The following is a 27,519-nucleotide window of genomic DNA, read 5'->3' as shown; positions in this document are numbered from 1 at the left end:
TTCTGGTCCTTGGTCGTGCTTCATGATCAGTGTGGGTTTGGGTCTGCTTTCTGGGTGGATGTGCGGTGGTGACATCCTGTGTGGACCTTGTGAGTGTGGGTCTGGTGTCATTCCTCGTGTTAGGAGAAAACAAATATATATATATTAGCATTTCACCCATTTACTGTTAAAAACTCAGAAAAATATGAATGTTGAAGAGATCCATATTCAGATAGCAATGTCTAGGCCAGTTAACCATTGAAGCCCACAGCATTATTTTTAAAAAAATCAGATACTGGATTGGTATCTGCCCTTCGCTTACAGCCAGTCACAGTGGGATCTACAATTTGATGAGGGACCGGCAGTCCCAAAGGTGCTTTTTAGAATAGAACAGAACAGAACAGAACAGAATAGAATAGAATTCTTTATTGGCCAAGTGTGATTGGACACACAAGGAATTTGTCTTCGGTGCATATGCTTTCAGTGTACATAAAAAAAAAAGATCATCAAGAATCACAAGGTACAACACTAAATGATAGTCATAGGGTACAAATAAGCAATCAGAAAACAATATCAATATAAATCATAAGGATACAAGCAACAAAATTACAGTCATGTAGTCATAAATGGAAGGAGGTGGGTGATGGGAACGGTGAGAAGTAATAGTAACGGTAATAGTAGTGCAGATTTAGTGAATAGTTTGACAGTGTGGAGGGAATTATTTGTTTAGCGGAATGACGGCATTCGGGAAAAAACTGTTCTTGTGTCTAGTTGTTCTGGTGTGCAGTGCTCTAAAGCATCGTTTTGAAGGTAGGAGTTGAAACAGTTTATGTCCAGAATGCGAGGGATCTGTAAATATTTTCACAGCCCTCTTTTTGACTCGTGCAGTATACAGGTCCTCAATGGAAGGTAGGTTGGTAGTAATTGTTTTTTCTGCAGTTCTAATTATCCTCTGAAGTCTGTGCTGGCTTGTTGGGTTGCAGAACCAAACCAGACAATTACGGAGGTGCAGATGATTTGTCAGAGCAACCAAAATTAGGTAAAGTCTGTCAAATTATAAAACTGAATCAGCAGCTCCTTGGGCAGTTTGAGCTTTCTGAGTTGGTGCAGAAAGAAGATTCCTTGAGGTGCTTTTTTGATGACCTTTTTGATGCTAGGTGTCCATTTTAGGTCTTGAGATGTGATAGAACCTAGAAATTTAATGGTCTCTACTGTTGATACTGTGTTGTCTAGTATTGTAAGAGGCAACTTGTTTTCTCTTTGAAGATGTTTTGCTTCTCATCCAAGAAGCTTCTTCAGCTCTGACTGGATGGTGGGGAAATGGAAGGATTTGTACTCCTTGCAGACAAATGGTCATTTGCATTCTTTTTAGAAAGTCCTTGAGGCCACTTGGAGGTTTGTCTGTGTCCTCAGGGTCACCTGAGTAGTGCAAATGGTCGTGGAGCCCTCTTGGAACTGCTGAAAGTCCCATTGTGTTTCTGGAGCTGTGCTTTCTGCAGGATGTTGGTGACGGAATGGGATTTTTTGGCTTGAACCCTTGGCCCTGCCTGTTTCTCCTCTAAGGTTTCGCCTCTTGTGTTATTACCCACAAGCTTTTCTCCTCGGCTGGGCCTCCCCCATTCTTTTTCCCTGGCACATGGGCCACGGCCCCTCCGTCCTTTCACCGCGGTCCATTCATTGAAGTACAGTTTGCATCAGACGTTTGGGCACCCAGGACAGTTTGCAGCCAGCCGATCGGTGCAGGGGCTCGGGAGCTTTGGGAGAGGACCTGTTGGGGATGGCTCTGTTGTTTGTCACACTGACAGGAGGATGCTATATCCCATTTATACAGTGAATCCCAGCAAACACCAGATGAGGTTAAATCAATGGTGAAATCCAATTTTTTTTTACTACCGGTTCTGTATACATGGCTTGGTGGGCTTGGTGGGCATGGCAGGGGAAGGATACTGTTATTAACAGTCTGTTATTAACAGCAGCTGCCTGCAATTACTGCAGGTTCTAGTCCCACCAGGCCCCAGGTTGACTCAGCCTTCCATCCTTTATAAGGTAGATAAAATGAGAACCCAGATTGTTGGGGGCAATAAGTTGACTTTGTATATAAATATACAAATAGAATGAAGACTATTGCTAACATAGTGTAAGCCGCCCTGAGTCTTCGGAGAAGGGCGGGATATAAATGCAAATAAATAAAAATAAATAAAATAAAATAAAATACTGCAAAATCCCCATTTCCTCCCCACTCCTGAGGGAAGGATATTGCAAAAACTCCATTCCCATTCTGGGACCAGCCAGAGGTGGTATTTGCTTGTTCTCCGAACTGCTCAAAATTTCCGCTACCGGTTCTCTAGAACCTGCTTGATTTCACCCCTGGGTTAAATCCTATTTAAGGTTGACCGTTGCTGGTGTGGTAGTTCAAAACATGGGCTCATTTATATATCTACCTGGGTCTAGACATTCAACAACCCATTTGGGCTCAGTAAATAACGAAAAGGAATAAGTTATAGAAAGGCATTTGCACCTTGTTTTTCAAAATTGTCTCTTGGGTAAGGAGGACCAGCGGATGAAAAATGGCTTATTTTCAGGTCTAAGCTGGAAAAATTATATGTTGGGGGAAAAAAAACCCCAATGACCTTTTCAGACCTTTCTTGCAACAGCGCTGATCTGTTAACATTCCCCAGATCTCTAGTTTTGGATAATTTTCCAGCGATCCGGGCATAAAGCAGCATGACAAACCAGAGGCTCCGGTAAATGACCTTTGCACTTCGTCCTTTAGAATTCCGACTATGGAAAGAATGACTTTCAGGGATGTAGTGCAGATCTTTCTAGCAAGATACAACAGGATGTTTTGCAAGCTTTAAAATGTTTTGTTTTGTTTTTTTTTGCTTCTGAAGCATGCCCCTTGTGCTGTGCCATGTTTTCCCCTTCTCTCTTCTTCCAAAGAACAGATTGTATATTATTGCATTCAGTGCTTGCCTGCGTGGCTTTTAAACATTCTGATCGGAATCCCAGTTTAATTATTTTTTTTAAAGTCAAGATTCTAGCCCTCAAAGGTCCGATATTAGGACTATCGGGGGCATGATAGGAGTATTCCAGTATTTGGGAGGCTGCCACAAAGTGGAGGAGGGTCAGCTTATTTTCCAAAGCGCCAGAGGGCAGGACAAGAAACAATGGATGGAAATTAATCAAGGAGAGAAGCAACCCGGAATTAAGGAGAAACTTCCTAAGTGAAGACAATTTTTTTAAAAAATTTGCATTTATATCCCGCCCTTCTCCGAAGACTCAGGGCGGCTTACAATGTGTTAAGCAATAGTCTTCATCCATTTGTATATTATATACAAAGTCAACTTATTGCCCCCAACAATCTGGGTCCTCATTTTACCTACCTTATAAAGGATGGAAGGCTGAGTCAACCTTGGGCCTGGTGGGACTCTAACCTGCAGTAATCGCAAGCAGCTGTGTTAATAACAGACTGTCTTAGCAGTCTGAGCCACAGAGGCCCCAGTTAATTAATCAGTGGAACAGCTTGCCATCAGAAGTTGTAGGTGCTTCATCACTGGAGGGTTTTAAGAAGAGACTGGACAATCACTTGTCTGAAATGGTATAGGGCCATGATGGCGAACCAATGGCATGTGGAGCCCTATTGATGGGCACACAAGCTCAGCTCCAGGCCACCAGGAAGTAGGGAAACAGGCTATTTCCTGCCTCTGGAGGGGTGGGGAAGGACCATTTCTTGCTCTCTAGGATCCAGAGCCTCTCTAGGAGCCTGGGGAGGGCGAAAACGGCCCGTTTGCTGATTTCTCATCCCACTGGAAGTTGGCAAACAGGCTGTTTCTGGCCTCCGGACAGCCTCCAGAGGGGTGGGGAAGGCCGTTTTCACCCTCCCCAGGCTCCTAGAAAGGCTCTGGAGCCTGGGGAGAACAAAAAACAGGCCTACTGGGCCCACTGTGCCATCGCGTGCCAAAAGTGGGGGGAGCATGGGGGGGGGTCGTACACACATGCGTGGGGGATGGGGTACATAGAATTATGGTTGTGGGCACATGCCCCACCCTGCGTTCTCCCCGCTTTGGCACATGATGGCAAAAGGTTAGCCATCACTGGTATAGGATCTCCTGCTTGAGCAGGGGGTTGGACTAGAAGACCTCCACAATCCCTTCCAGTTATATTTCGATTGAGACCAGATCTGAAACATCTTAAAACCAAATTATTTTTTTCCGACAGGGGCCTCAAAGTGTTTTTTTAAGCTTCTAGTCCTCTTTGTCCAAAAAATATTTTAGAAAACATTACAGCTGGTCGGTTTTTCTCCTCCAGTAACGGGAACTGTAGGGGGTATCTTTCTCCTACCACGTTTTCCTTTCTTTTTTCTTCCTTAAGCTTTAGAGGTATCTGGGTTAATTTCATTTTCCTTTAAATGTCACCCATCCCGAAAAAGCAAAATTGCTTTTTTGTAAAACCAGGGCTGCTAACTTTTTTCTTTGCAAAATCAGCACACAGTCAGACTTCACATGTCAAGCTGGGCTGCATCTCTCTTTGTTTACCTGGCCTGATCCATTCTACCCTTTACAAAATCCAGGCCAATTGCATTCAGTATGGCTGGCAATTTTCACTTACGATGGCTCCCCCCCCTCAACCCCAAAGGTACTTATGACCTACTTCAACAGAAATTTTGGACTCAGATAGGGTCACAAATTGAGGATTATCTGTATCTTGAATGGATGATGGGCATCCATAGCAGACGTGGCTGTGAGAAGGCATCTCAGCGAACACCAGTGCTGAAAGAAAGAAATAAGATCAGGATTTAAGGCAGTAGATGAGAGAACAATCTTTGAAGCCCTGAGTTCGAATCCCACTTTTGCTCTCGGCCCAACCCACCACCTGGAGCAGAACCCCCGACGCACTATTCTGACAGCCATCCTGAAAAGTATGGCAGGTTTTTGAAACGGCAGATCATGACTAACAGAGACGTGCGTCAGAGGCCCTTCAAATTGATCTCTAATAACTTTAGAATCAGGTGTGAAAGTATTTTGCAGATGGATCTCACTGAAATTTATTTACAAGTTGACTTGTTAAGGGCTGCAAAAAACCTTCCGGCAAGCATGCAGGAGGGCGGATGAAGGGCTCCTCTTTAAATTTTTAATCCCACTTCTGATTGCTCCTTTGGGCAACGTGTCCATGTGCCAAGAAGCCGGGAGAATGAGTGAAGTGAAAAACACTTTGCGTGGAGTGGGCATGAGGAGTGGGCGGTGGCGCAGTGGTTAGCATGCAGGATTGGAGGCTGACTCTGCCCATTGCCAGGAGCTCGATCCTGACTGGCTCAAGATTGACTCAGCCTTCCATCCTTCCGAGGTGGGTCAAATGAGGACCCAGATTGTTGGGGGCAATAGGCTGACTCTGTAAACCGCTTGGAGAGGGCTGTAAAACCACTATGAAACAGTATATAAGTCTTAAGTGCTATTGCTATTCACATATAGCCAGGTAGTCCTTGACTTACGACCACAATATGTTGCAAAGTGAGAAATTTGTTAAGTGAGAGTTGCCCCATTTTACGACTTTTCTTGCCACAGTTGTTAAGTGAATCACTGCGGTTAGTAACACTGTTGTTAAGTGAATCTGGCTTCCTCATTGACTTTGCTTGTCTGAAGGTTGAAAAAATGTGATCACATGACCCTCAGGACACTGCCATGGTCATAAGTATGAAACAGTTGCCAAGCATCTGAATTTTGATCCCATGATCATGGGGATGCTGCGAAGGTCATAACTGTTGGAAAACAGACATAATTTACTTTTCTCAGTCCCGTTGTAAGTTCAAATGGTCACTAAACAAACTGTTGTAAGTCGAGAACTACCTATATATGGGGTAGCTTCTGAAGTAGTGAAAGATACAGCTGTTGACTATTCATAGAGAAATTATTGCATCTTTCGACTCTGAAATATAACAGCTAACCATGGAACATCGGACTTATGAGGATGTCTTTCTCTTGTGCTATATCAGGGTCCTCCACATATGGCCGATCACTTAGCAACCATTCAGTTATGACAACCCCCCTCCCAAAGGTACTTACGACCCAGTGTTGACGTTCTGACAGGCAGGGGTTCCTGTAGTCATGTGACTGCATTTTGAACACTTGGCAACCCACATTTACAGTTGTTTACAGCAGGGGTGTCAAACTCAATGCCCAAGGGCTGGATCTGGCCCACGGGGCAGCCCTGGAAACAGCAAGGGACCGGCCCGCAGTGCCTCTGCCAGCAAAAACGGAGCTCGTGAGGGTCACAGGCTGAAAACAGAGCTCAGGCGCCTGTTTTCACTGGCAGAGCGCTCGGGCCGCCATAGGCACCTCAACACGAGTGGCATTGAGCTAGCCATGCCCACCCTGGCCACACCCACTCCCCCGCCAAGCTGTTTTCCAAAGCACCTGAAGGCCAGACAAGGAATAATGGATGGAAACTGACCAAGGAGAGATTCAACCTAGAAATGAGGAGGAACTTTCTGACAATGAGAACAATCAACCAATGGAACAGAAGTTGCCTTCAGAAGTTGTGGGAGCTTCATGACTGGAGACTTTCAAGAAAAGATTGGACTGCCATTTGTCAGAAATGGTGTAGGGTCTCCTGCTTGAGCGGGGGTTGGACTAAATGACCTATAAAGTCCCTTCCAACTCTGTTAATCTGATTATTCTAAAAAAAAAACAATATTTAAAAAGAAACACAAGAGTCTTGTGCAGAGAGCTCTTACTTCCCTGCCCATATTTTTACACTGGTGGCAGGAGAATTTCAGAAAGGAAACCTCTGCCATTGGTGCCGCTGTTGGCGCTGCCGAACGAGCCCGTTCGTACAAACCGGGTTGCTATGGAAACCCTCACTTTTGTTCCCTAGGAAACAAGTGGAGTTTTCACACACGTAGCAAATGAAACACGGTTCCGGCACCTCTTGTAGACGTCATTACTGGGTTTGGCTTGCCAGAACCAGGGCTGCCATTCTTATATTTCTCTGCATCGCATCCTCTGTTGCGTAGGGCCCAGACAGAAGGGCTGGCTTTACAAAACAAGATGCCAGGTTGCTAGACCTCATGAATATACTCCAGTGAAATGACAGAAGCTTTTGTCCATGAAAAGGAAGGGCTCCTTTCAGGATTCCCACTGATTAGTATAATTTATGCAGGTGTAAGACCGTTATGCAAATCTATGTAAGTTTGTCTCATCCATGGTGCTGAATTAAGCCTTTGTTTTTGGCTCGCTTCGGCATCAGAGGGTTGATTTTGAATGATAATTGATACCTGTAGGAAGAAGGGAAATAGAAACCCTGACTCTGAGCAATGTTGCCTTTGGCATCTGTTGCATCATGAGCTTTTTTCCGTCTCCGTGCAAGTCATAGAAAATGCACAAATATACCCAGGACCTGTTTCACAGAATATTCTGCAGCTGTATCTAGATTCAGAAGGCATTTTTTTCTGAAAGGGTAAAAATCAGGAGAATTTCAATGTGCTGCTAGGGCTGATTTTCTCCTTGTAGGAAGGAGAAGGCAGCGGGGTGACTTTGAGCCAGCCCCTCTCTCACAGCCCAGGAAGGCAGACAATGGCAATGTTAATGCTGTAAGCCGCCTAGAGTCATTTTGAAACAAGATGGGTGGCAAATAAATGTATTAATAAATAAATAATAATAATAAAATATTATAAATAGATAGATATAGACAGACGATAGATAGATAGATAGATAGATAGATAGATAGATAGATAGATAGATAGATAGATAGATAGATAGATATGAAAGGTAGGGATAGATGGATGATGGAGGCAGGCAGTCAGGCAACTTCAGAAATCTGGTCAAGAAAACTGCAGGGTCCAGACAGTTGTGAGGAGTCAACACGGATTCAAAGACATACATGTGCATAGGGGTACCTAGTGGGTATATCGTTGTATATTTGTTTCTTTATATACTGAACCAATCTCCTTTCCTCCTTGTATTTAGGAGTTTTATCTTTGCTCTCCTGCTTTTCCTCATAAACAGCTACTCTCTGAGGTGGGTTAGAATGGAAGAGAAGGACTAGCTTCTCCAGGTCACTCAGTGGAATGTTATATGGCTTCGTGAGATGGGCAGACGGATGCTGATTGGTGTCAGATAAGAGGGAGCCTAGCCCACAGCTGCATAGTGGGCAGGACAAAACACTCAGAAGTGACCATCTCTTATTTTGGGGGGTTGTAAAGCAGTGGTGAAATCCGCCCGGATCTATCCGGCTCATGCGAACCGGTAGGGCCGGCATTGGGAGTCTCTGCCCACCTGCTGGGACGTCATTATGTCCCATTTTTGACCCTCTGCATGCTCAGAAGGCTCTGCGTATGCACAGAAGAGGCGCTCGCGCTCACATTTCCGAACTGGTAGCGAAGTTAAGTACACTTCAGCGCTGGTGTAAAGGGATGGCGGGAGATTTGTACTTTCAGACTTGCACGATTTCATGGATGTAGCTTTACAATACAGGTAGTCCCTGACTTAACAGCCATTCGTTTAGTGACCGTTCGAAGTTACAACGGCACTGCAAAAGGTGCTTTCTTTTCATACTTGCAACCCATGCAACATTCCCACAGTCGTGTGTCCAGAAATTGAACACTTAGACAACTGGTGTGTCTAGCTATGCAATGCCCCGGGGTCATGTGACCACCATTTGCAATCTTCTGACAAGCAAAGTCAAGGGGGGGGAGACTGATTCACTTAACAACCGTATTAGTAACTTTAACAATTGTGCCATTCACTTAACAACTGTGGAAGAAAGGTCGTAAAATGGGGCAAAATTCAACAACAGTCTTGCTTAGCAATGGAAATGTTATCATTTCTTCCAGCTGTGCTGGGTTTTTGTTTTGTTTTTTTACATGCAGGTAGATTTTTCTGTGGGCATGCCATTCAGATTTATGGCTTTCCTGCCTGCAGCTCATAAGTCCAATACTGCTGTCTCTGTAATTCATAGAACAGCTGTATTTCACAAGCTGCCTATTTCTTCTACAATGTTTACAGGCATAATATGACTCTCCCCCCCCCCTTTAATAAAACCTTTCAATAAATTTCCCAATTCCAAAGTGCACAGCAGTCCAATGGAAGGAACTGTGGTAGGAAGCACTCCTGAGATGTTGTGGGTTTGGGGGTTGTTGTTTTTTCACTCAGATTCTCCAAAATGGAACTTAACATACATCTATGTTATGTATAAATCTGGAGTAAAATACTGGTTCAGCACCAATTCAGGTGTTGAATTCTATACCAAACATGTACATTTGGAGAAACCAAAGCATGAAACAAATTGTAATTGGGTATCTAAAGCACTGACATTATTTTATTGGTTTTACAGTTTTTACTTTAGAAAAAAAATGTCGCTAGTATCAAACTTCAATCCAGTGGTGGGGTTCAATTTTTTTTTTTACTACCGGTTCTGTGGGTGTGGCTCGGTGGGCGTGGCATGGCATGGCTACTGTAAAATCTCCATTCCCTCCCAATCAGCTGGAACTCGGGAAGCAGAGAATAGATGGGGGTGGGATCAGTCAGAAGTGGTATTTACTGGTTCTCCGAACTACTCAAAATTCCCGCTACCAGTTCTCCAGAACTGGTCAGAACCTGCTGAAACCCATCTCTGCTTCAATCCAATAAGCTATGTTCCTAGGGCTAATTTAGATAACTGTTTCATGTATTTACATAACATAGACACCATTATTTTTAATACAAGTGCTTTGTTGTTGTTGTTCATTGCAAAGTCGTGTCCAGCCCATCGCGGTCCCATGGACAACTTTCCTCCAGGCCTTCCTGCCCTTTACTATCCCCCGGAAACCATTTAAGCTCATGCCGACTGCTTCCGTGACTCCAGCCAGCCACCTCGTTCTCTGCCGTCCCGTTCTTCTTTTGCCCTCAATCTTTCCCAGCATTAGGCTCTTCTCCAGGGAGTCAGTCCTTCTCATTAGGTGGCCAAAGTATTTGAGTTTCCTCTTCAGGATCTGGCCTTTTAAAGAGCAGTCAGGGTTGATGTCCTCTAGGACTGACCACTTGGATCGCCTTGCAGTCCAAGAGACTCGCAGGAGTCTTCTCCAGCACCAGAGTTCAAAGGCCTCAATTCTTTGGCGCTCAGCCTTTCTTATGATCCAACTTTCACAGCCATACATTGCAACTGGGAAAACCAGAGCCTTGACTATGTGCACTTTTGTTGGCAGGGTGACGTCTCTGCTTTTTAGAATGCTGTCTAGATTTGCCATAGCTTTCCTCCCCAGGAGCAAGCGTCTTTTAATTTCTTGGCTGCAGTCCCCATCTGCGGTGATCTTGGAGCCCAGGAAAGTAAGTGCTTATGACACCTCAAATTGCAGGTGCTCCTTTTGGCAGACAGTTCTTTATTTCCACTTCAAACACAGGGGGGGGGGGGGGTTGTAATATACAGTGTTTTCTTCTGTTGCCAATGGCCATATGAGTGGAATTCTCATCAGTGGCCACCAATGGAATTCTAGGAATTGAAGTTGCCTGGGCAGGGGGTTGGACTAGAGGACCTCCAAGGTCCCTTCCAACTCTGATATTATTATTATTATTATAAGTCTGCACACTTGAAAATCCCGAAGACTAGATAACAGAATAATAGAATTGGAAGGGACATTGGAGGTCATCTAGTCCAACCCCCTGCTCAAGCAGGAGACCCTATACCATTTCAGACAAATGGTTGTCCAATCTCTTCTTGAAAACTGCTGCTGTGCTCCAAGCAGTGTTTCTCAATCTCAGCAAATTTAAGATGTGTGAACTTCAACTCCCAGAATTCCCCAGCCAACAATGTATGTCCATGTGTCTTGAAGCATGCTGGCTGGGGAATTTTGAGAGTTGAATCACTTCAAACTTGCTGAAGGTGAGAATCACAGTTCTAGGAAACTAGAAATGGATGCCCTCTTTTGAAAAGGGTGCAATTTCTTATAATATTTTGCTTTGTCTCTGGCAGGGAAACTTTTAATTGGGTTGGAGGTTCATTCATCATTTTATATTGCAATCTATTTAATGCAGATGTGTGCAGCCCATGGGCTGCATACAACCCTGAACAGCTAGTTGTGCAGCCCCACAAGACAATATAAAATAATAAAAAAAATGAAGGGAATTTGTTATTTCGATACATTAGCTATTTTATATATTTTTTTTATGTGGCCCAAGACAATTCCTCTTCACTCAGTGCAACACAGGCAAGCTAAAAAATTGGGCAACCATGATTTAATGTTTCACTGCCTATAAGCAATATTATGTTAGAGTTAGGAACTTACATGTACAAACAGATGAAAGAAAACTAGAGAACTGCATGTCACTCTATGCAAAAAACCTTCCCCTAAAATTCATTCTTCTGCTTTTTTCCCGAATGTAGTGATGATTGGCATTGGTTGCACATTTTAAGCACTTGTGAAATCCACATTGAAAGTGTAGATTTGGCTGACTTGCAGCCTTTTAAAAATCCCCTGGATGGGGGGGACATACAGCTTTCTTTTGCTACATCTGTCTTAGAAATGATGGGAGATAGTGACCTCTTTTTGTTCAGGTCATGATTTCCTCTGACATGAAGGTACCAGAAGAACTAGGGCCTTATCCACCCCCTCGCCCCCAAAAAAAAAAAAAAATTTAAAAGCCACCCAGGTGCAAAACATGGGTTAGATATGCAGCTAGCACAGCTATGGGAGCTGGTAGGTGCATGGTTGCTATAGCAATCAATCCCTTGAGGTAGCCTGCCTGATGGTGTGCACACACATGTGTGCGCGCAGATGAACACACACACACACTTATTAAAAGTTGCCATCGTACATCTGTAAGAACTTACAAAGAAAGGATTCCATTCAGAAAGAGCGAGCAGTCAAGTGTATGAATTTGGGAGTTGCATTGTGTCAAATGTTCTTTTGGCCTTAACAGGTAGTCCTTGATTTACGACCAGAACTGAGGCCAAAATTCCTGGGTGAACAGTTGTTCAGTGAATTTTGCCCCATTTGATCACCTTTCTTGCCATAGTTTTTAAGTGAATCACCACAGTTGTTAAAAGTTAATAATACCATTGTTAAGTGAATCTGACTTTCCCATTGACTTTGCTTCTCAGAAGGTCGTAAAAGGGGATCACGTAAACCTCGGGACACCGCAACGGTCATAAATATGAGTCAGTTGCCAATCATCTAAACTTTGCTCATGTGACCACGGGGAGGCTGCACCAGTCATGAATGTGAAAAATGGTCATAAATCACTTTTTTTTGGTGCCGTTGTAACTTTGAACAGTCACTAAATGAAGTGTTGCAAGTCGAGGACTACCTATATAACCATAGAGGATGAAAAGGATGATCTTAGTCAGGGGTGAAATGTAAAATTTATTATTACCGGTTCTGTGAGCATTGCTTGGTGGGGGGGTTAATGTGACTGGGAGGGCTTGGCCAACATCTTTTTTTACTTTTAAAAGCATTTTTTTCAGTTGAAGAAGTTGTAAAAAAATGCTTTTGAAAGCCTCTGATGATCAGGCAACTCAGTTGGGATCGCCAGAGGAGCCTTTTAAAAGCATTTTTTTTACAACCTCTTCGACCGAAGAGATTGTAGAAAAAATGTTTTTAAAAGGTTCTGGCGATCTCAGCTGAGCCGCGCGATCATCAGAGAAGCTTTTTTTTTACTTTTAAAAGCATTTTTTCGGCCAAAGAAAAAATGCTTTTAAAAGTAAAAAAAAAAAAAAAAACCTCTGATGATCGCACGGCTCAGCTGGGCATGGGCAGGGTGTGGGGATGGCAGGGTTTTTTGCTACTGGTTCTCTGAACCACCCGCCTCCATCACCGGATCAGGCGATCTGGTCTGAACCGGGAGCATTTCACCCCTGATCTTAGTCCAGTGTTCCTCAGTCTTAGGCCATTTTAAGATGTGTGGACTTCCCTTGCTGGCTGGGGAATTCTGGGAGTTGAAGTCCATACATCTTAAAATGGCTAAACTTGAGAAACTCATTAGTCCAACTCTGCAGTTTGGAGGAAAAAAGAAAAAAGAAACTTTTCAAGCATCCATGCCAGGAGTTTGCCTCGTCTAGTTTTCCCACTAAGTCTCCCTGTTGATTTTTATCAGGTCTGGCGCAACTGATCCTCTTCACCGTCCCTCCCTCCCTCCACCCTCTAAAGAGAAAAATATTCAGCTAGATAAGTCAGGAATTTCCTGGAAGCCTTAAATTTGGCTGCGCTTCTCTCCCAACTGATGGTGGTTAATCTGACAAAGCTATTGCTTGGATTCTTTCCTCCTCTTCTCCAGATTCGCTCTCCAGCATTGTTAAGTTCATTCATCTGCATTTCTGAACTGGAATGGCGATTCTTAAGATTTAGCCCGTCTCTTCCGTTCTTTATTGTTTCTTAACACATGGTAGTTTTGAAGATGTTTGTGATGAAAAGCCTCCCCCCGACCCAGATCCTCCTTAAGTCATACAGGTAATCCTTGCCTTATGACCGAAATTGAGATGAGAATTTCTGTTGTTACATAAGTTGGTTGTTAAGTGAGTCACACCCGATTTTTCACCAGGGTTGTTCATTTGCAGTTATTAATAACATTAGCAAATACCAACACGTTAGCGAATAGGGCGTCCCCCATTGGTTTTGCTTGTCGGAAGCCAGCTGAGAAGACCACAAATGGTGTTCACATGACCCCCTCAGCTGGGAAGGCCACAAATGGTGTTCACATGTTCACTGCAGCCGTCATAAATCCATGCGAGTTGTCAAGCACCTGAATTTTGATCACGTGACCGTGGAGATTTTGCAACGGTTGTAAGAGTAGACTAGAAGACCTCCAAGCAGAGGTGGTATTTGGCCAGTTCGGACCGGTTCCGACGAACTGGTAGTAGCGACCTGTGGTTGGGCCCGCCTAGTAGGGTCCTTGAGTGGCTCAGACTGTTAAGACAGTCTGTTATTAACAGCAGCTGCTTGCAATTACTGCAGGTTCAAGTCCCACCAGGCCCAAGGTTGACTCAGCCTTCCATCCTTTATAAGGTAGGTAAAATGAGGACCCAGATTGTTGGGGGCAATAAGTTGACTTTGTATATAAATATACAAATAGGATGAAGACTATTGCTTGACATAGTGTAAGCCGCCCTGAGTCTTCGGAGAAGGGCGGGATATAAATGCAAAAAAAATAAATAAATCTGTAGGTGGGGGTGGGCGCCCACCCGCCCCAGCACTATGCTGTCCTATTTAGCCACATTTTCAAGCCGTGTGCATGCATGGAAGCTGCGCGTACGAGTAAAGCGCATGAACAGAAGGCTGTGTGCATTTGCGGAGGTGGAAGCCGCGCGTACGCTCACATTTCCGGTGCTGGGCGAACCGGTAGGTAAATTATGTGAATCCCACCCCTGCCTCCAAGGTGCCTTCCAACTCTGTTGTCCTAATTCTAGTGAGTACCGGCTGCACGTCACTTTTTTCAATGCCACTGTAACTTTCAACAGTCGCTAAATGGATGGTTGTAAGTCGGGGACTAACTGTACTTCCCCGCCTGTATTAAAAAGCGCAAACTTATTTTTGCTTACTTCCCAAACAGTAATGTTCAATTACCCTATCACAGAGAGCTACAGCTGAAATGGTTTAGGGCAGGTGTAGGTATCTACAGCACACACCTGCTCCTGCTTTGCCTTTTTTTTTTGACCTGGCAAAGATCTTAGAACAGGGGTCTCCAACCTTAGTAACTTTAAGGTTTGTGGACTTCAACTCCCAGGGTTCCTCAGCCAGCAAAGGAACTCTGGGAGTTGAAGTCCACAAACCTTAAAAGTTACTAAGGTTGGAGACCCCTACCTTAGAACGATACACCTGCTGGAATTATAGAGACACCAAGAGGCCTCTTTGAAGCACTTTTGAAGTTGTTCATCCCTAATGAAGAGATAATGGAGGCCGTGAACTTGGATTAGCCAAGATTCCTTCGGATTTGTTTCTTCAAGTAGATCCTACCTTGGCAACTTTTAAGACTTGTGGACTTCAACTCCCAGAATTCCCCAGCCTCTGGGAGTTGAAGTCCACAAGTCTTAAAGTTGCCAAGGTTGGACCATCCGTAAAGTAGATTAAGAAGTAAAGAAGTAGATTTAGCAACACTCCTGCTTAATTCATTGTACAAGTCTTGATGAGAGGGTCGTTGCTCGAGTGTGCTGATTCTTTTCCTGGAAACCCAGCTTAAACCCTTCTAAGCCACATTTTTTTTTCCCAGTACATTTTTTTTTGCCAGCAAATACAGCTGCTGTAATTGTTGCATGAGCATTGAGACAACCATGGCTTGCCAAGATCCGGGAAATGGTCTTAAGTCTGCCTGCCTCTTTTTCTTCTTATCTTTTTCTTTTCTTTTCTGTATTTTCTGTATTTTCAAAGCTGCCCATTTCAGCATTTCTGCTGACTTTTTTCAGATGAACAGGTAGTCGTTGACTTACAACCCAAATTAGGACCAGGATTTCTGTCGCTAAGCCAGGCGGTTCTGGAAGTGAGCTGCACATGATTTTCCAAGCTTTTTTTGGGGGGGGTCAACAGTTGTTAATAGCAATAGCACTTAGACTTTACTGCTTCACAGTGCTTTACAGCCCCCTCTAAGCGGTTTACAGAGTCAGCCTATTGCCCCCAACAATCTGGGTTCTCATTTTACTAACCTCAGAAGGATCGAGGGCTGAGGCAACCCTGAGCTGGTCAAGATTGAACTCCTGACACTTGGCAGAGTTAGCCTGCAATAGCAATAGCACTTAGACTTATATACCGCTTCACAGTGCTTTACAGTCCTCTCTAAGCAGTTTACAGAGTCGGCATATTGTCCCCCAACAATCTGGCTCCTCATTTTACTGACCTTGAAAGGATGGAAGGCTGAGTCAACCTTCAGCCTGGTGAGAGTCGAACTGCTAAACTGCAGTCAGCCGGCAGTCAGCAGAAATAACCTGCAGTACTGCACTCTAACCACTGCACCACCACTGCTCACGTTGAGAAAGTAACTGCAGTTGTGACTCGTGTCATGTGGTCATTAAGCAAATCTAGTTTCTCCCAATGACTGTTTGCTTGTCAGGAAACCAGCTGAGAAGATCGCAAACAGAGATCACATGACACCCCCCCCAGATGCTGCAACCGTTGTGAATACATGTTGGTTGCCAAGCACCCAAATTTTATTCTTGTGACTTTGGGGGTGCTCTGATGGTTATAGGTGTTATAAATCACTTTTTCAGTGCTGTTGTAACTTTGAATGATTGTTAAGGGAGTGGTTGTAAGTTAAAGGCTATCTGTAGTTTTTGCAGCTTTAGAACTGTGCTATATTTCTAAACATAGAAATCAAATAAGTGAAGTGAACTGAAAAGTGAAGTGAAATGAATTTAAAAAGAAGGATCTTTTTTCTGCTTTTTGCCTTTCGCTTCCAAGCAATAGTGTGTGTATATGTCTTGATCAGGGATGCATATTTTTTGTGAGATCTGAAGGATGTTCCTCTGCCTCCAATTATTGGGGTCAAAATGTTGTTGGCAGTACAGGGTAGGTGTAACTTTGTGGGATATGTGTTGATACCATACCACAACCCATTTTTTTTAATGCATTTGTACAGTTTGGTTGATGTTTGTATTTTGATTCACTATCCAGATTCCCCAAGATAAATGGATAGCTATAAAAATTTGTTCAATAAATAATAAAACATCTGTAAGAATTTAAGCACCCATCTAACTGTCCATAGGGGATTGAGCGAAAGACTAAGCAAGGTTGGTCCTCATGAAGACTTGAGTGCAGGTAATTCTCAACTTACAACAGTTCATTTAGTGACCTTCGTAGTTACAATGGCATTGAAAAAAGTGACTTATGACCTTTTTTCATACTTACGACTGTTGCAGCATCCCTACGGTCACGTGAGTAAAATTTGGATGCTTGACAACTGACTCATATTTATGACGGCTGCTGGTTCCAGGGTCATGTGACCTTCTGACAAAGTAAGTCAGTGGGAAACCAGATTCACTTAACAACCATGCTAATAATTTAACAACTGCAGTGATTCACTTAACAAATGTGGCAAGAAAAGTCGTAAAATGGGGCAAAACTCACTTAACAGATTTCTCACTTAACAACATAAATTTTGGGCTCAATTGTGATCATAGGTTGAGGACTACCTGTATTCACAACAGCAGGAAACCCCCAGGCCCTTGGTTCAAATGAAAAAAATATCCTAGAAAGCTACAAAGACATGTCACATGCATATAAACTCTCCAAAAAATGATACAGATATTGTTAACCAGGAGTCAAGCTCAGTCTGAAATGACTTTATAGTCAGGGACTGAACAACCATTCATTTAGTGACTTTTCACAGTTACAGAGGCACTGAAAAGGGTGGCTTATGACCGTTCTTCATACTTATGACTGTCACAGCATCCCAGCAAAATTCAGACATTTGGCAACTGACTCTTATGATGGTTGCAGTGTCCCAGGTCCATGTGATCACCATTTGTGATTTTCTGACAAGCAAAGTAAACGTGGAAGCCAGATTCACTTAACAACTGCAATAATTCACTTAATAGCTGTGGTACGAATGGTCATAAAGTGGGGCAAAATTCACTTAACTGTCTCACTTAGCAGTGGAAATTGTGGTCGAATATCAAGGACGACCTGCAGTTTACATTTTCCAGGCTTTCAGAATATTAATATATTCTGATTTTCTTGAATGAAGCCCACCATTCTGTGTTGTATTTCTGTGAACTTTGCTTTAGTATTTGTTCCGTATGTATGGTTTAGTGTTGTATTTCTGTATATTTTACCTCAGTGCTTGTTCTGTCACTCAGGGCAAGGCGGATCTGCAGATGAGGAAAAAAATGACTTTGCAAATTGTGTTGTAACTCCAGACAGGATGATGTTGGTTGGTCCTGCGTAATGAATGCCTTCGGCTTTTGCACAAATATATGAGTCATGTTGCTTGGCAGCAATTACATACGTGTGTGTGTGTGTTAAAAAGAATCAAAATGACAAAGCGTTGCAGCCTGTTATCCTTTTGGATAATCTTGTCGTTTTAGTTATCTGCTAAATATTTATATGGGTTTATAATTGTGAAACTTGCATAGAGAAGATAATCGTGTTATGTATAGCAGAGTTGGTGGTCCGGAGCGGGAGGAGGAAGGAAAGAGGCAGTGATTTTGTGGTAGGGGAGGCGTGTGTAAGTGCGCGTGGGGGCCTTCAACGCCGATGCGTGAGTGATGAGGTTCGCGCAAGTGTGGCTGCAAGTGCTTGCGACACGCGAGTGGAACCATGCATGTTCACGGAGGCATGTGCAGCGTCCGGCCCTGTGGTGATTAGGTCATGGGCCAGTAGCAGGCCACAGGTTGGGGACCCCCTGATGTATAGGACCTGTCCCTCATAGCTATATAATCCTTGATTTATGATCACAATTGAACCCAACATTTCTCTTGTTAAGTGAGACATTTGTTAAATGAGTTTTACCTCATTTTACGACCTTTCTTGCCACAGTTGTTAAATGAATCAGTGCAGTGCAGTGCAGTTGATAAGCTAGTACCACGGTTGTTCAGGGAATCTGGCTTCCCCGTTGATTTTGCGTGTCAGAAGGTTGCAAAAGGTGATCGATCACCTGACCCTGGAACACGGCAACCGTCATGAGTTTGAGTCAGTTGCCAAGCATCTGAATTTTGATCACATGATCGCGGGGCGGCTACAAAGATTGTAAGTGTGAAAAATAGCCCTAAAGTCACTTTTTTTCACTGCCGTGAAAAAACTTTGAATGGTCCCTAAATGAACTGTTGTAAATCAAGGATTACCTGTATTTGCAAGGACCAGAACTTTTTAAGCCTTTCTTTCTTTTTTCTTGCATTAACAAGGCAGTAACTACATTATACATTATACATTATAACATACGTCGCTTTTCTGGGGGCCCTTCCCCACATGCCGTACGTACACACACACACACACACACACACACACCACTTTTCATCTGCAATCCCCTTGAAGGCCTTGTCCCCCCAGGCCAAACTGTCAGTTTAACTGAATTTAATGCGAGGAAAGCGATAACACCGAAAAAGTTTCCACAGAGTCACAGTTGCTCAGTTGAGCGATTAATTTTGAATAGTTTGGTGAATTTCCTAAATGTGTGGCTCAGTGGTGAAATCTAATTTTTTTACTACCGGTTCTGTGGGCGTGGTGTGGTTTTCTGGGCGTGGCTTGGTGGGTGTGTCAGGGGAAGGATACTGCAAAATCTCCATTCCCACCCCACTCTGGGGCCAGCCAGAGGTGGTATTTGCTGTTTTTCCGAACGACTCAAAATGTCTGCTAGCGGTTCTCCCAACTGTTCAAAATTTCCGCTACCGGTTCTCCAGAACCTGCTGGGTTTCACCGCTGGTGTGGCTAGAATGTCCCCATTAGGTCATGGAGAGAAAGGCAGCGATAAGCAAGTCTTTTTTCAGATCAAAGGGGCCCGTTTCTGAGCCCCGAATAACCTCCCTTTTTCAACCCCAGAGATCTGCCAGATGATGGTTTGAGGGCTAACGGTCTAATTCAGGTAAAAGGCCTTTCTCTACAAACTTGGCCTCAGAACATCCCTTTGTGCGTTCAGTGGAACTTATGCCAAGGCTCTTATAAATTGCATTTCCTCCGCCCCACCTTCATTTTTTTCCCCTCTTCATTATCTCTTTTCTCTTCCGGGATAAAATCAGAACCAGCTGCACCTTCCCTGCTGCACCCTCCTGATAAGGCTGTTCTGAAAAGAAGATGCATAGATGTCAGCCGAAATTCGCAGCCGGGGTGGGGTGAGGTAGGATGGGGGGGGGGTCAGCTATGCCTGAAAGGAGTGAAATTGGCAGAACTACCAAAGGAAGGGAGCTCTTCCTTCCCCCACTTCCCAAAATACAAACTCACAAGTCACAAGCATGTGCGAGACTACTCCTGCCCTCCCTCCCTCTCTCTCTCTCTCTCTCTCTCTCTCTCTCTCACACACACACACACACACACACATTCTCTTGATTGTTTTGGAAAAGCTCGATTTTTATCTTGGCCTGCAAAACCTTATAGTCTCTCTCTAGAGACATTTCCAGGCCTGGATTGTGTTCATTAAGAGATGCTTAATAGAAACCGATAATGTTTAATCATTCTTAATGCAATGTGTTTTGTAATTTACTCGTCTAAACAATTTACACGCAGCCCTCAATTTACAACAGCAATCAAGCCCCAAATTTCTTTTGCTAAGCGAGACAGTCGTTAAGTGAGTTTGGCCCCATTTTACGACCTTTCTTCTCACAGTTGTCCTGCAGTGAGTCGACTGGAGCAAGTTGGCCGTGAGTTGGACATGGCCAGCTGTGAGTCGACTGTGGCGAGTTGGCTGCGGCAAATTGTCACAGACCCTAAAGAAAAGGGAGGACAAATCAGGCCTGCCAAAGCAGCAGTTCCTTCAGCTCATTCCTACCTTCCCTCTTTTAAAGGTCCTAGCCCTCGTGGAAATCTGAGTCACAACTGGATCACTTAGGATAGGAGAATTATGCTGAGGTGGGTTCTCCATCCTCAGTTTGCTTTGGGGTATAGAAAATTGAGGGACATGGTGGCTCAGTGGCTAAGACACTGAGCTTGTCAATCGAAACGTCGGCAGTTCATCGGTTCGAATCCTAGTGCCGCATAATGGAATGAGCTCCTATTACTTGTCCCAGCTTCTGCCAACCTAGCAGTTCAAAAGCATGTAAACAATGCAAGTAGAAAAAATAGGGACCACCTTTGATGGGAAGGTAACAGCATTCTGTGTGCCTTTGGTATTGAGTCTTTATTTATTTATTTTATTTATTTATTATTTAAATTTATATACCGCCCTATCTCCCAAAGGACTCAGGGCGGTTCACAGGCATATAAAACATCAGTGTACAAAATTAAAATAATCTTTAAAAAACTTATTCCAGTGCCCTATCATTAAAAATAGAAATATAAATATTAAAATCAATTTAAAACCCCTATAAAATTTAAAATCTAAGCCAGTCCTGCACAGATGAATAAATGTGTCTTGAGCTCGCGACGGAAGGTTCGAAGGTCCGGAAGTTGACGGAGTCCTGGGGGGAGCTCGTTCCAGAGGGCGGGAGCCCCCACAGAGAAGGCCCTTCCCCTGGGCGCCGCCAGACGACACTGCCTAGCTGACGGCACCCTGAGGAGTCCCTCCCTGTGAGAGCGCACGGGTCGGTGAGAGGTATCTGGTCGCAGTAGGCGGTCCCGTAGATAACCCGGCCCTATGCCATGGAGCGCTTTAAAGGTGGTCACCAAAACCTTGAAGCGCACCCGGAAGGCCACAGGTAGCCAGTGCAGCCTGCGCAGGATAGGTGGTATACGGGAGCCACGAGGGCTCCATCTATCACCCGCAGCCGCATTCTGGACTAACTGTAGCCCCCGGATGCCCTTCAAGGGGAGCCCCATGTAGAGAGCGTTGCAGTAATCCAGGCGAGACGTCACGAGGGCGTGAGTGACCGTGCATAGGGCCTCCCGGTCCAGAAAGTCATGCCGGCCACAAGACCATGGAAACGTCTTTGGACAGCGCTGGCTCTTCGGCTTTGAAACGGAGATGAGCACTGCCCCCTAGAGTCAGGAATGACTAGCACGTATCTGCGAAGTGAACTTTTGCCTTTACCTTTTATAGAGAATTGACCCATAAGGAAGAAAGCGAGACTTATATTCACAGTGGTTTTGTACCACTGACCTCAATGCATGGCTAATATAGCTCCAAACGGGCTTTTCCAGAGCTTGGGAAAATGAATGGGAGTCTGTCAAGGATTTAAAAACGCATAAGATTGGCACATCCTTTTGTTTTTAGGAGAATGGTGCATCAAGAGAATTGAGAATGCTCCCCGTTAATGCACTTGGAAATCAGTTGGATGTAATAATAATAATAATAATAATAATAATAATAATAATAATAATAATAATAATAATAATAATAATAATAATAATTTAATTTTATACCGCCCTTCTCCCGAAGGACTCAGGGCGGTTCACAGGCATATAAAACATCAGTGTACAAAATTAAAATAATCTTTAAAAAACTTATTCCAGTGCCCTATCATTAAAAATAGAAATATAAATATTAAAATCAATTTAAAACCCCTATAAAATTTAAAATCTAAGCCAGTCCTGCACAGATGAATAAATGTGTCTTGAGCTCGCGACGGAAGGTTCGAAGGTCCGGAAGTTGGCGGAGTCCTGGGGGGAGCTCGTTCCAGAGGCGGGGAGCCCCACAGAGAAGGCCCTTCCTGGGCGTCGCCAGACGACACTGCCTAGCTGACGGCACCCTGAGGAGTCCCTCCCTGTGAGAGCGCACGGGTCGGTGAGAGGTATCTGGTCGCAGTAGGCGGTCCCGTAGATAACCCGGCCCTATGCCATGGAGCGCTTTAAAGGTGGTCACCAAAACCTTGAAGCGCACCCGGAAGGCCACAGGTAGCCAGTGCAGCCTGCGCAGGATAGGTGTTATGCGGGAGCCACGAGGGGCTCCATCTATCACCCGCGCAGCCGCATTCTGGACTAACTGTAGCCTCCGGATGCCCTTCAAGGGGAGCCCCATGTAGAGAGCGTTGCAGTAATCCAGGCGAGACGTCACGAGGGCGTGAGTGACCGTGCATAGGGCCTCCCGGTCCAGAAAGTCATGCCGGCCACAAGACCATGGAAACATCTTTGGACAGCGCTGGCTCTTCGGCTTTGAAACGGAGATGAGCACTGCCCCCTAGAGTCAGGAATGACTAGCACGTATCTGCGAAGTGAACTTTTGCCTTTACCTTTTATAGAGAATTGACCCATAAGGAAGAAAGCGAGACTTATATTCACAGTGGTTTTGTACCACTGACCTCAATGCATGGCTAATATAGCTCCAAACGGGCTTTTCCAGAGCTTGGGAAAATGAATGGGAGTCTGTCAAGGATTTAAAAACGCATAAGATTGGCACATCCTTTTGTTTTTAGGAGAATGGTGCATCAAGAGAATTGAGAATGCTCCCCGTTAATGCACTTGGAAATCAGTTGGATGTAATAATAATAATAATAATAATAATAATAATAATAATAATAATAATAATAATAATAATAATAATAATAATAATAATTTAATTTTTATACCGCCCTTCTCCCGAAGGACTCGGGGCGGTTAACAGCCAGATAAAAATACAATACAATATACAATAAAACCCATTTAAAAAACTTATTCAACCTTGGCCAAATTAAAACTATAAAAGACATGATATAAAACCCCGTTTAAAATCCAATTTAAAACCCATATTATGCCAGTCCTGCTCGGAAGAATAAATACGTCTTCAGCTCGCGGCGAAAGGCCCGGAGGTCAGGAAGTTGTAAAAATCTGCCTATCCATGGCCAAGTTTTCTGTAACCAGATTTCTTTTCCCTGCCATAAAATTGACTTTTAAAAAAAGAAAAAAAAACACCTTTTTTATCATAAGGGGTTGCTCAGGTCTTCAATTAGACAGGAATGCTCAACAGCAATTGCGTTTCACTTTCGAAAAGGAGCAGTTTGCTTTGCTTGTTTTTTTTCAAAAAAATTCTCTTAATTTACAGAGTAAATGTCTCTTTTTAGTGCAGAGATGGGGAAGCTTGGCCCCTTTATGTCTTGTGGACTTCAACTCCCAGAATTCCTCAGGAATTCTGGGAGTTGAAGTCCACAAGTCATAAAAGGGCCGTTATTATTCTCCTCTCCCTCCCCCCAACCACCCCACCCACCCCCTCCGCTTTTGTGGGCTCAGCAAATGTAACTCCCCAAAAGGATAAGGAGCCCAGAGGAACAACAGTTGCACCTCTTTAAAGCAGCCATGTGTGTGTCCCCCCCACACCAGTGATGGCAGGCCAGCTGTGGAATCGTAGAACTTGAAGGACCTAAAAAGTCTCTCAGTGGTGTTATATAAAATATGCTTGCACTCCATTCAGCTTCCAGCAGTTGCTCCTTTAATGCTCGGCCGAACGAGCAGAGCGTAACTGAATCACGTTTGAGTAGAGCTGTGACCTCAGAAGCTCATTCATCCAGTTCCTTGGACCATTAAAACACCGTTTTTCCAATTTTGTTTTAGCGTTTGAGTCCTTCGTCTCTCAGGCTTTGGAGAGGGACAAATGCAATCATAGGGGAAATGATGGATATTGTTTCCAGTGAAGAAAATCCAGAATCAGCCCTACATTTGCTCATTCCTTATTCTTTGCCTTCCTTCCCAGTAGAAACCAATAGTATTTGAAGTCAGATTTCCTGCTGCACCAAAGCCAGAGTGGACTTGAAAAGTGGAAATCCCTTAAATACTCCCCACTTTGGGATTTATGTACAGGTAGTCCTTGACGCGGTGGCTCAGGGGCTAGGACGTTGAGCTTGTCGATTGAAAGGTCGGCAGCTCAGCGGTTCGAATCCCTGGTGCTGCCGTGTAACGGGGTGAGCTCCCGTGACTTGTCCCAGCTTCTGCCAACCTAGCAGTTTCGAAAGCATGTAAAAAGGCAAGTAGAAAAAATAGGGACCACCTTTGGTGGGAAGGTAACAGCGTTCCGTGCACTTTTGGCATTTAGTCATGCCGGCCACATGACCACAGAGACATCTTCGGACAGCGCTGGCTCTTCGGCTTTGAAACGGAGATGAGCACCGCCCCCTAGAGTCGGCAACGACTAGCACGTATGTGCGACGGGAACCTTTACTTTTACCTTAGTCCGTGACTTACGACCACAATGGAGTCCACATTTTTGTTGCAGAGTGAATTTCCCTCCACTTTATGACCTTTCTTACTGCAATTGTTAAGTGAATCGCTGCAGTAGTTATGTTAGCAACACCGTTGTTAAGTGAATCTGGCTTCCCCATTGACTTTGCACACCAGAAGGTCGCAAAAGGTATTTTACGTGGTCTTGGAACGCTGCAACGGTCATAATAACTATGAACCAAGTTGCCAAGGGGTTGAATTTTGATCACGTGACCATGGGAATGCTACAAAGGTCGTAAGTGTGAAAAAATGGCCGCGAGTCACTTTTTTCAGTGCCCTTGGAACTTTGAAGAAGTCACTAAGTGAACTGTTTTAAGTTGAGGACTACCTGTACCGTGTTTCCCCGAAAATAAGGCCCGGTCTTTTGCTTTTTTTGAACCCCGAAATAAGCACTTGGCCTTATTTTTGGGGAGGTCTTATTGTTTTGGGGCGCATGGGGGAAACCAGCGGAAATAACGAGGACCTGCTGCACATCTGTTTAAATATTTTTGGCGAGGGCTTATTTTAGTGCAAGCAGTCAAAAGCCCGATTGGGCTTATTATCAAGGGATGTCTTATTTTAGGGAAAACAGGGTAGTTCTTTCTGCTTGCTATAAAGAAGGACACTTAGCTGTGCACGGAGATGAAGGCTGCAGTCTGTCTCAAATGATCTGGATGGTTTTGTTGCTGGTCAATGTCATTGCTTAAGAGAAGAAAAAACAGCATTTCACTCTCTTCTCCTGCCCTTATAGTTGCTGCAACAGGAATGTAAGAGAGGCCTTCCCATATGCACCACAGGGAAGATCCTGCTCCTTAAACCAGTTTCCTGGATCCTTAAATTGTTTTGTCCTGTGTGAGCCATTGATCCCACTTGCTGAGGATGATGATGGGAGATGAAATCATAAACAATAGGAGAGGCCCATGCCGGAGAGAGCATGTTGGAAGTGGCAACCTCTTAGAAGAGGCATTCCATGTTCCTTTTGCGCGGTTTCTTGTAGAATAGAATAGAATTAGAACAGAACAGAATAGAATAGAACAAACAGAGTTGGAAGGGACCTTGGAGGTCTTCTAGTCCAACCCCCTGCTTAGACAGGAAACCCTACACCACTTCAGACAAATGGTTATCCAACATTTTCTTAAAAATTTCCAGTGTCGGAGCATTCACAACTTCTGAAGGCAAGTTGTTCCACTGGTTAATTGTTCTAACTGTCAGGAAATTTCTCCTTAGTTCTAAGTTGCTTCTCTCCTTGATTAGTTTCCACCCATTGCTTCTTGTCCTGCCCTCAGGTGCTTTGGAGAATAGCTTGACTCCCTCTTCTTTGTGGCAGCCCCTGAGATATTGGAACACTGGAACATTGCTATCATGTCTCTAGACGTACTCAGTTCCTGCAACCGTTCTTCATATGTTTTAGCCTCTAGTCCCCTAATCATCTTTATTGCTTTTCTCTGCACTCATTAGAGTCTCAATATCTTTTTTACATTGTGGCAACCAAAACTAGATACCGTATTCCAAGTGTGGCCTTACCAAGGCATTATAAAGTGGTATTAACACTTCACGTGATCTTGATTCTATCCCTTTGTTTATGCAGCCTAGAACTGTGTTGGCTTTTATGGCTTTTTTCTTAAATCTCTAAAACGCTATTTTCAAAAGGTCCACGAGAGCTTATGCACCAAGACAAATTCCTTGTGTGTCCAATCATACTTGGCTAATAAAAAAAAAAATCTATTCTATTCTATGAAAAAGCCGGCCTTTGTTGAGGAGGACAATTAATGGTCTAAATTCTTGCAAGTGCGATATAAAAAATTTTGTAGCTCAGTTTCTTCCTTATCTGGGTGTGCCAAGAAAGTGAGGATTTCCTGTCATTTGCGCGGCCGAGCAAAGTTCACAGAGATGGTGTTTTCTCTTCCAGAGTTCTTGTTTCCGGGGAAGGCTTCATTTGTCCAAGGAGAAAATGAACCTCCCCCTTCTCCCTTTGGAACCAACCTCCTTCTGATTTCATGTTTGGCTTTTCTTTGCAGACCTTGAAACGCAAAGAGAAAGAGTATGAGCATGAGATGGAGCGGCTAGCCAGAGAGAAAATTGCCACGCAGCAACGTTTGGCAGAACTGAAGAATGAGTTGAGTCAGTGGATGGATGTCTTGGAAATTGACCGGATAATCCGCCAGACGGTTCAACCAGAAGATGATCAGGCGTCCACTTCAACTGCTTCAGGTATGTTGGAATGTTTTGGTGCCATTTCACGGCAAGATTCCATTTCGTGACAAGATAAAAATTAAAAGATTAAAAATAAATAAAATATAAAAGGGAAAGAAGGCAGGAAGGAAAAGAAAGAGGAGAGAAAGAAAGAAAAATAAACTAAGAAAGAAGAGAAAGAAAGAAAGAAAGAGAGAGAGAGAGAAAGAAAAAAGAGAACAAGAAAGAAAATATCTGCACTGCAAATAAAACTTGCATGTGCTGGAAAAATCACTTCAGTGGTGAGATGAGCGGCATATAAATTTAATAAATAAAATTACATAAATGAATAAAAAGAGGTTTTTTTATTTGTCTATGTAATACTACTACTGCATGAGCTGCACTGCATTATGTATCATCTATCTGTCTAATCTAAAAGCCGTGGTGGCGCAGTGGTTAGAATGCAGTATTGCACTCTAATTCTGCCGATGCCAGGGGCTCAGTCCTCACCAGCTCAAGGTTAACTCAGCCTTCCATCCCTCTGAGGTCAGTAGAATGAGGACCCAGGTTGTTGGGGGCAATAGGCTGACTGTAAAACTGCTTAGGGAGGGCCGTAAAGCACTCTGAAGTGGTATATAAGTCTAAGTGCTATTGCTGTTCATCCATCCATCCATCCATCCATCCATCCATCCAGCTCTACATCTTATCACCTATATATCATTTATCAT

General features: G+C 43.9%; 1 protein-coding gene across 1 annotated transcript in view; it reads left to right on the top strand.

Annotated features, from left to right (window-relative positions):
• The window catches only part of MNT (MAX network transcriptional repressor), an 89,124-nt gene that overhangs the window by 59,662 nt on the left and 1,943 nt on the right, over window positions 1-27,519 (top strand). The window contains exon 5 of the mRNA XM_058164262.1: window positions 26,638-26,830. Within this exon, the coding sequence (XP_058020245.1) occupies window positions 26,638-26,830 (193 nt within the window). The remainder of the gene's footprint in view (window positions 1-26,637; window positions 26,831-27,519) is intronic.

The sequence above is a fragment of the Ahaetulla prasina genome, chromosome 1, assembly GCF_028640845.1.
Source record: "Ahaetulla prasina isolate Xishuangbanna chromosome 1, ASM2864084v1, whole genome shotgun sequence".
NCBI classification, from domain to species: domain Eukaryota; kingdom Metazoa; phylum Chordata; class Lepidosauria; order Squamata; family Colubridae; genus Ahaetulla; species Ahaetulla prasina.
This window is presented reverse-complemented; position numbering and strand designations above follow the sequence as displayed.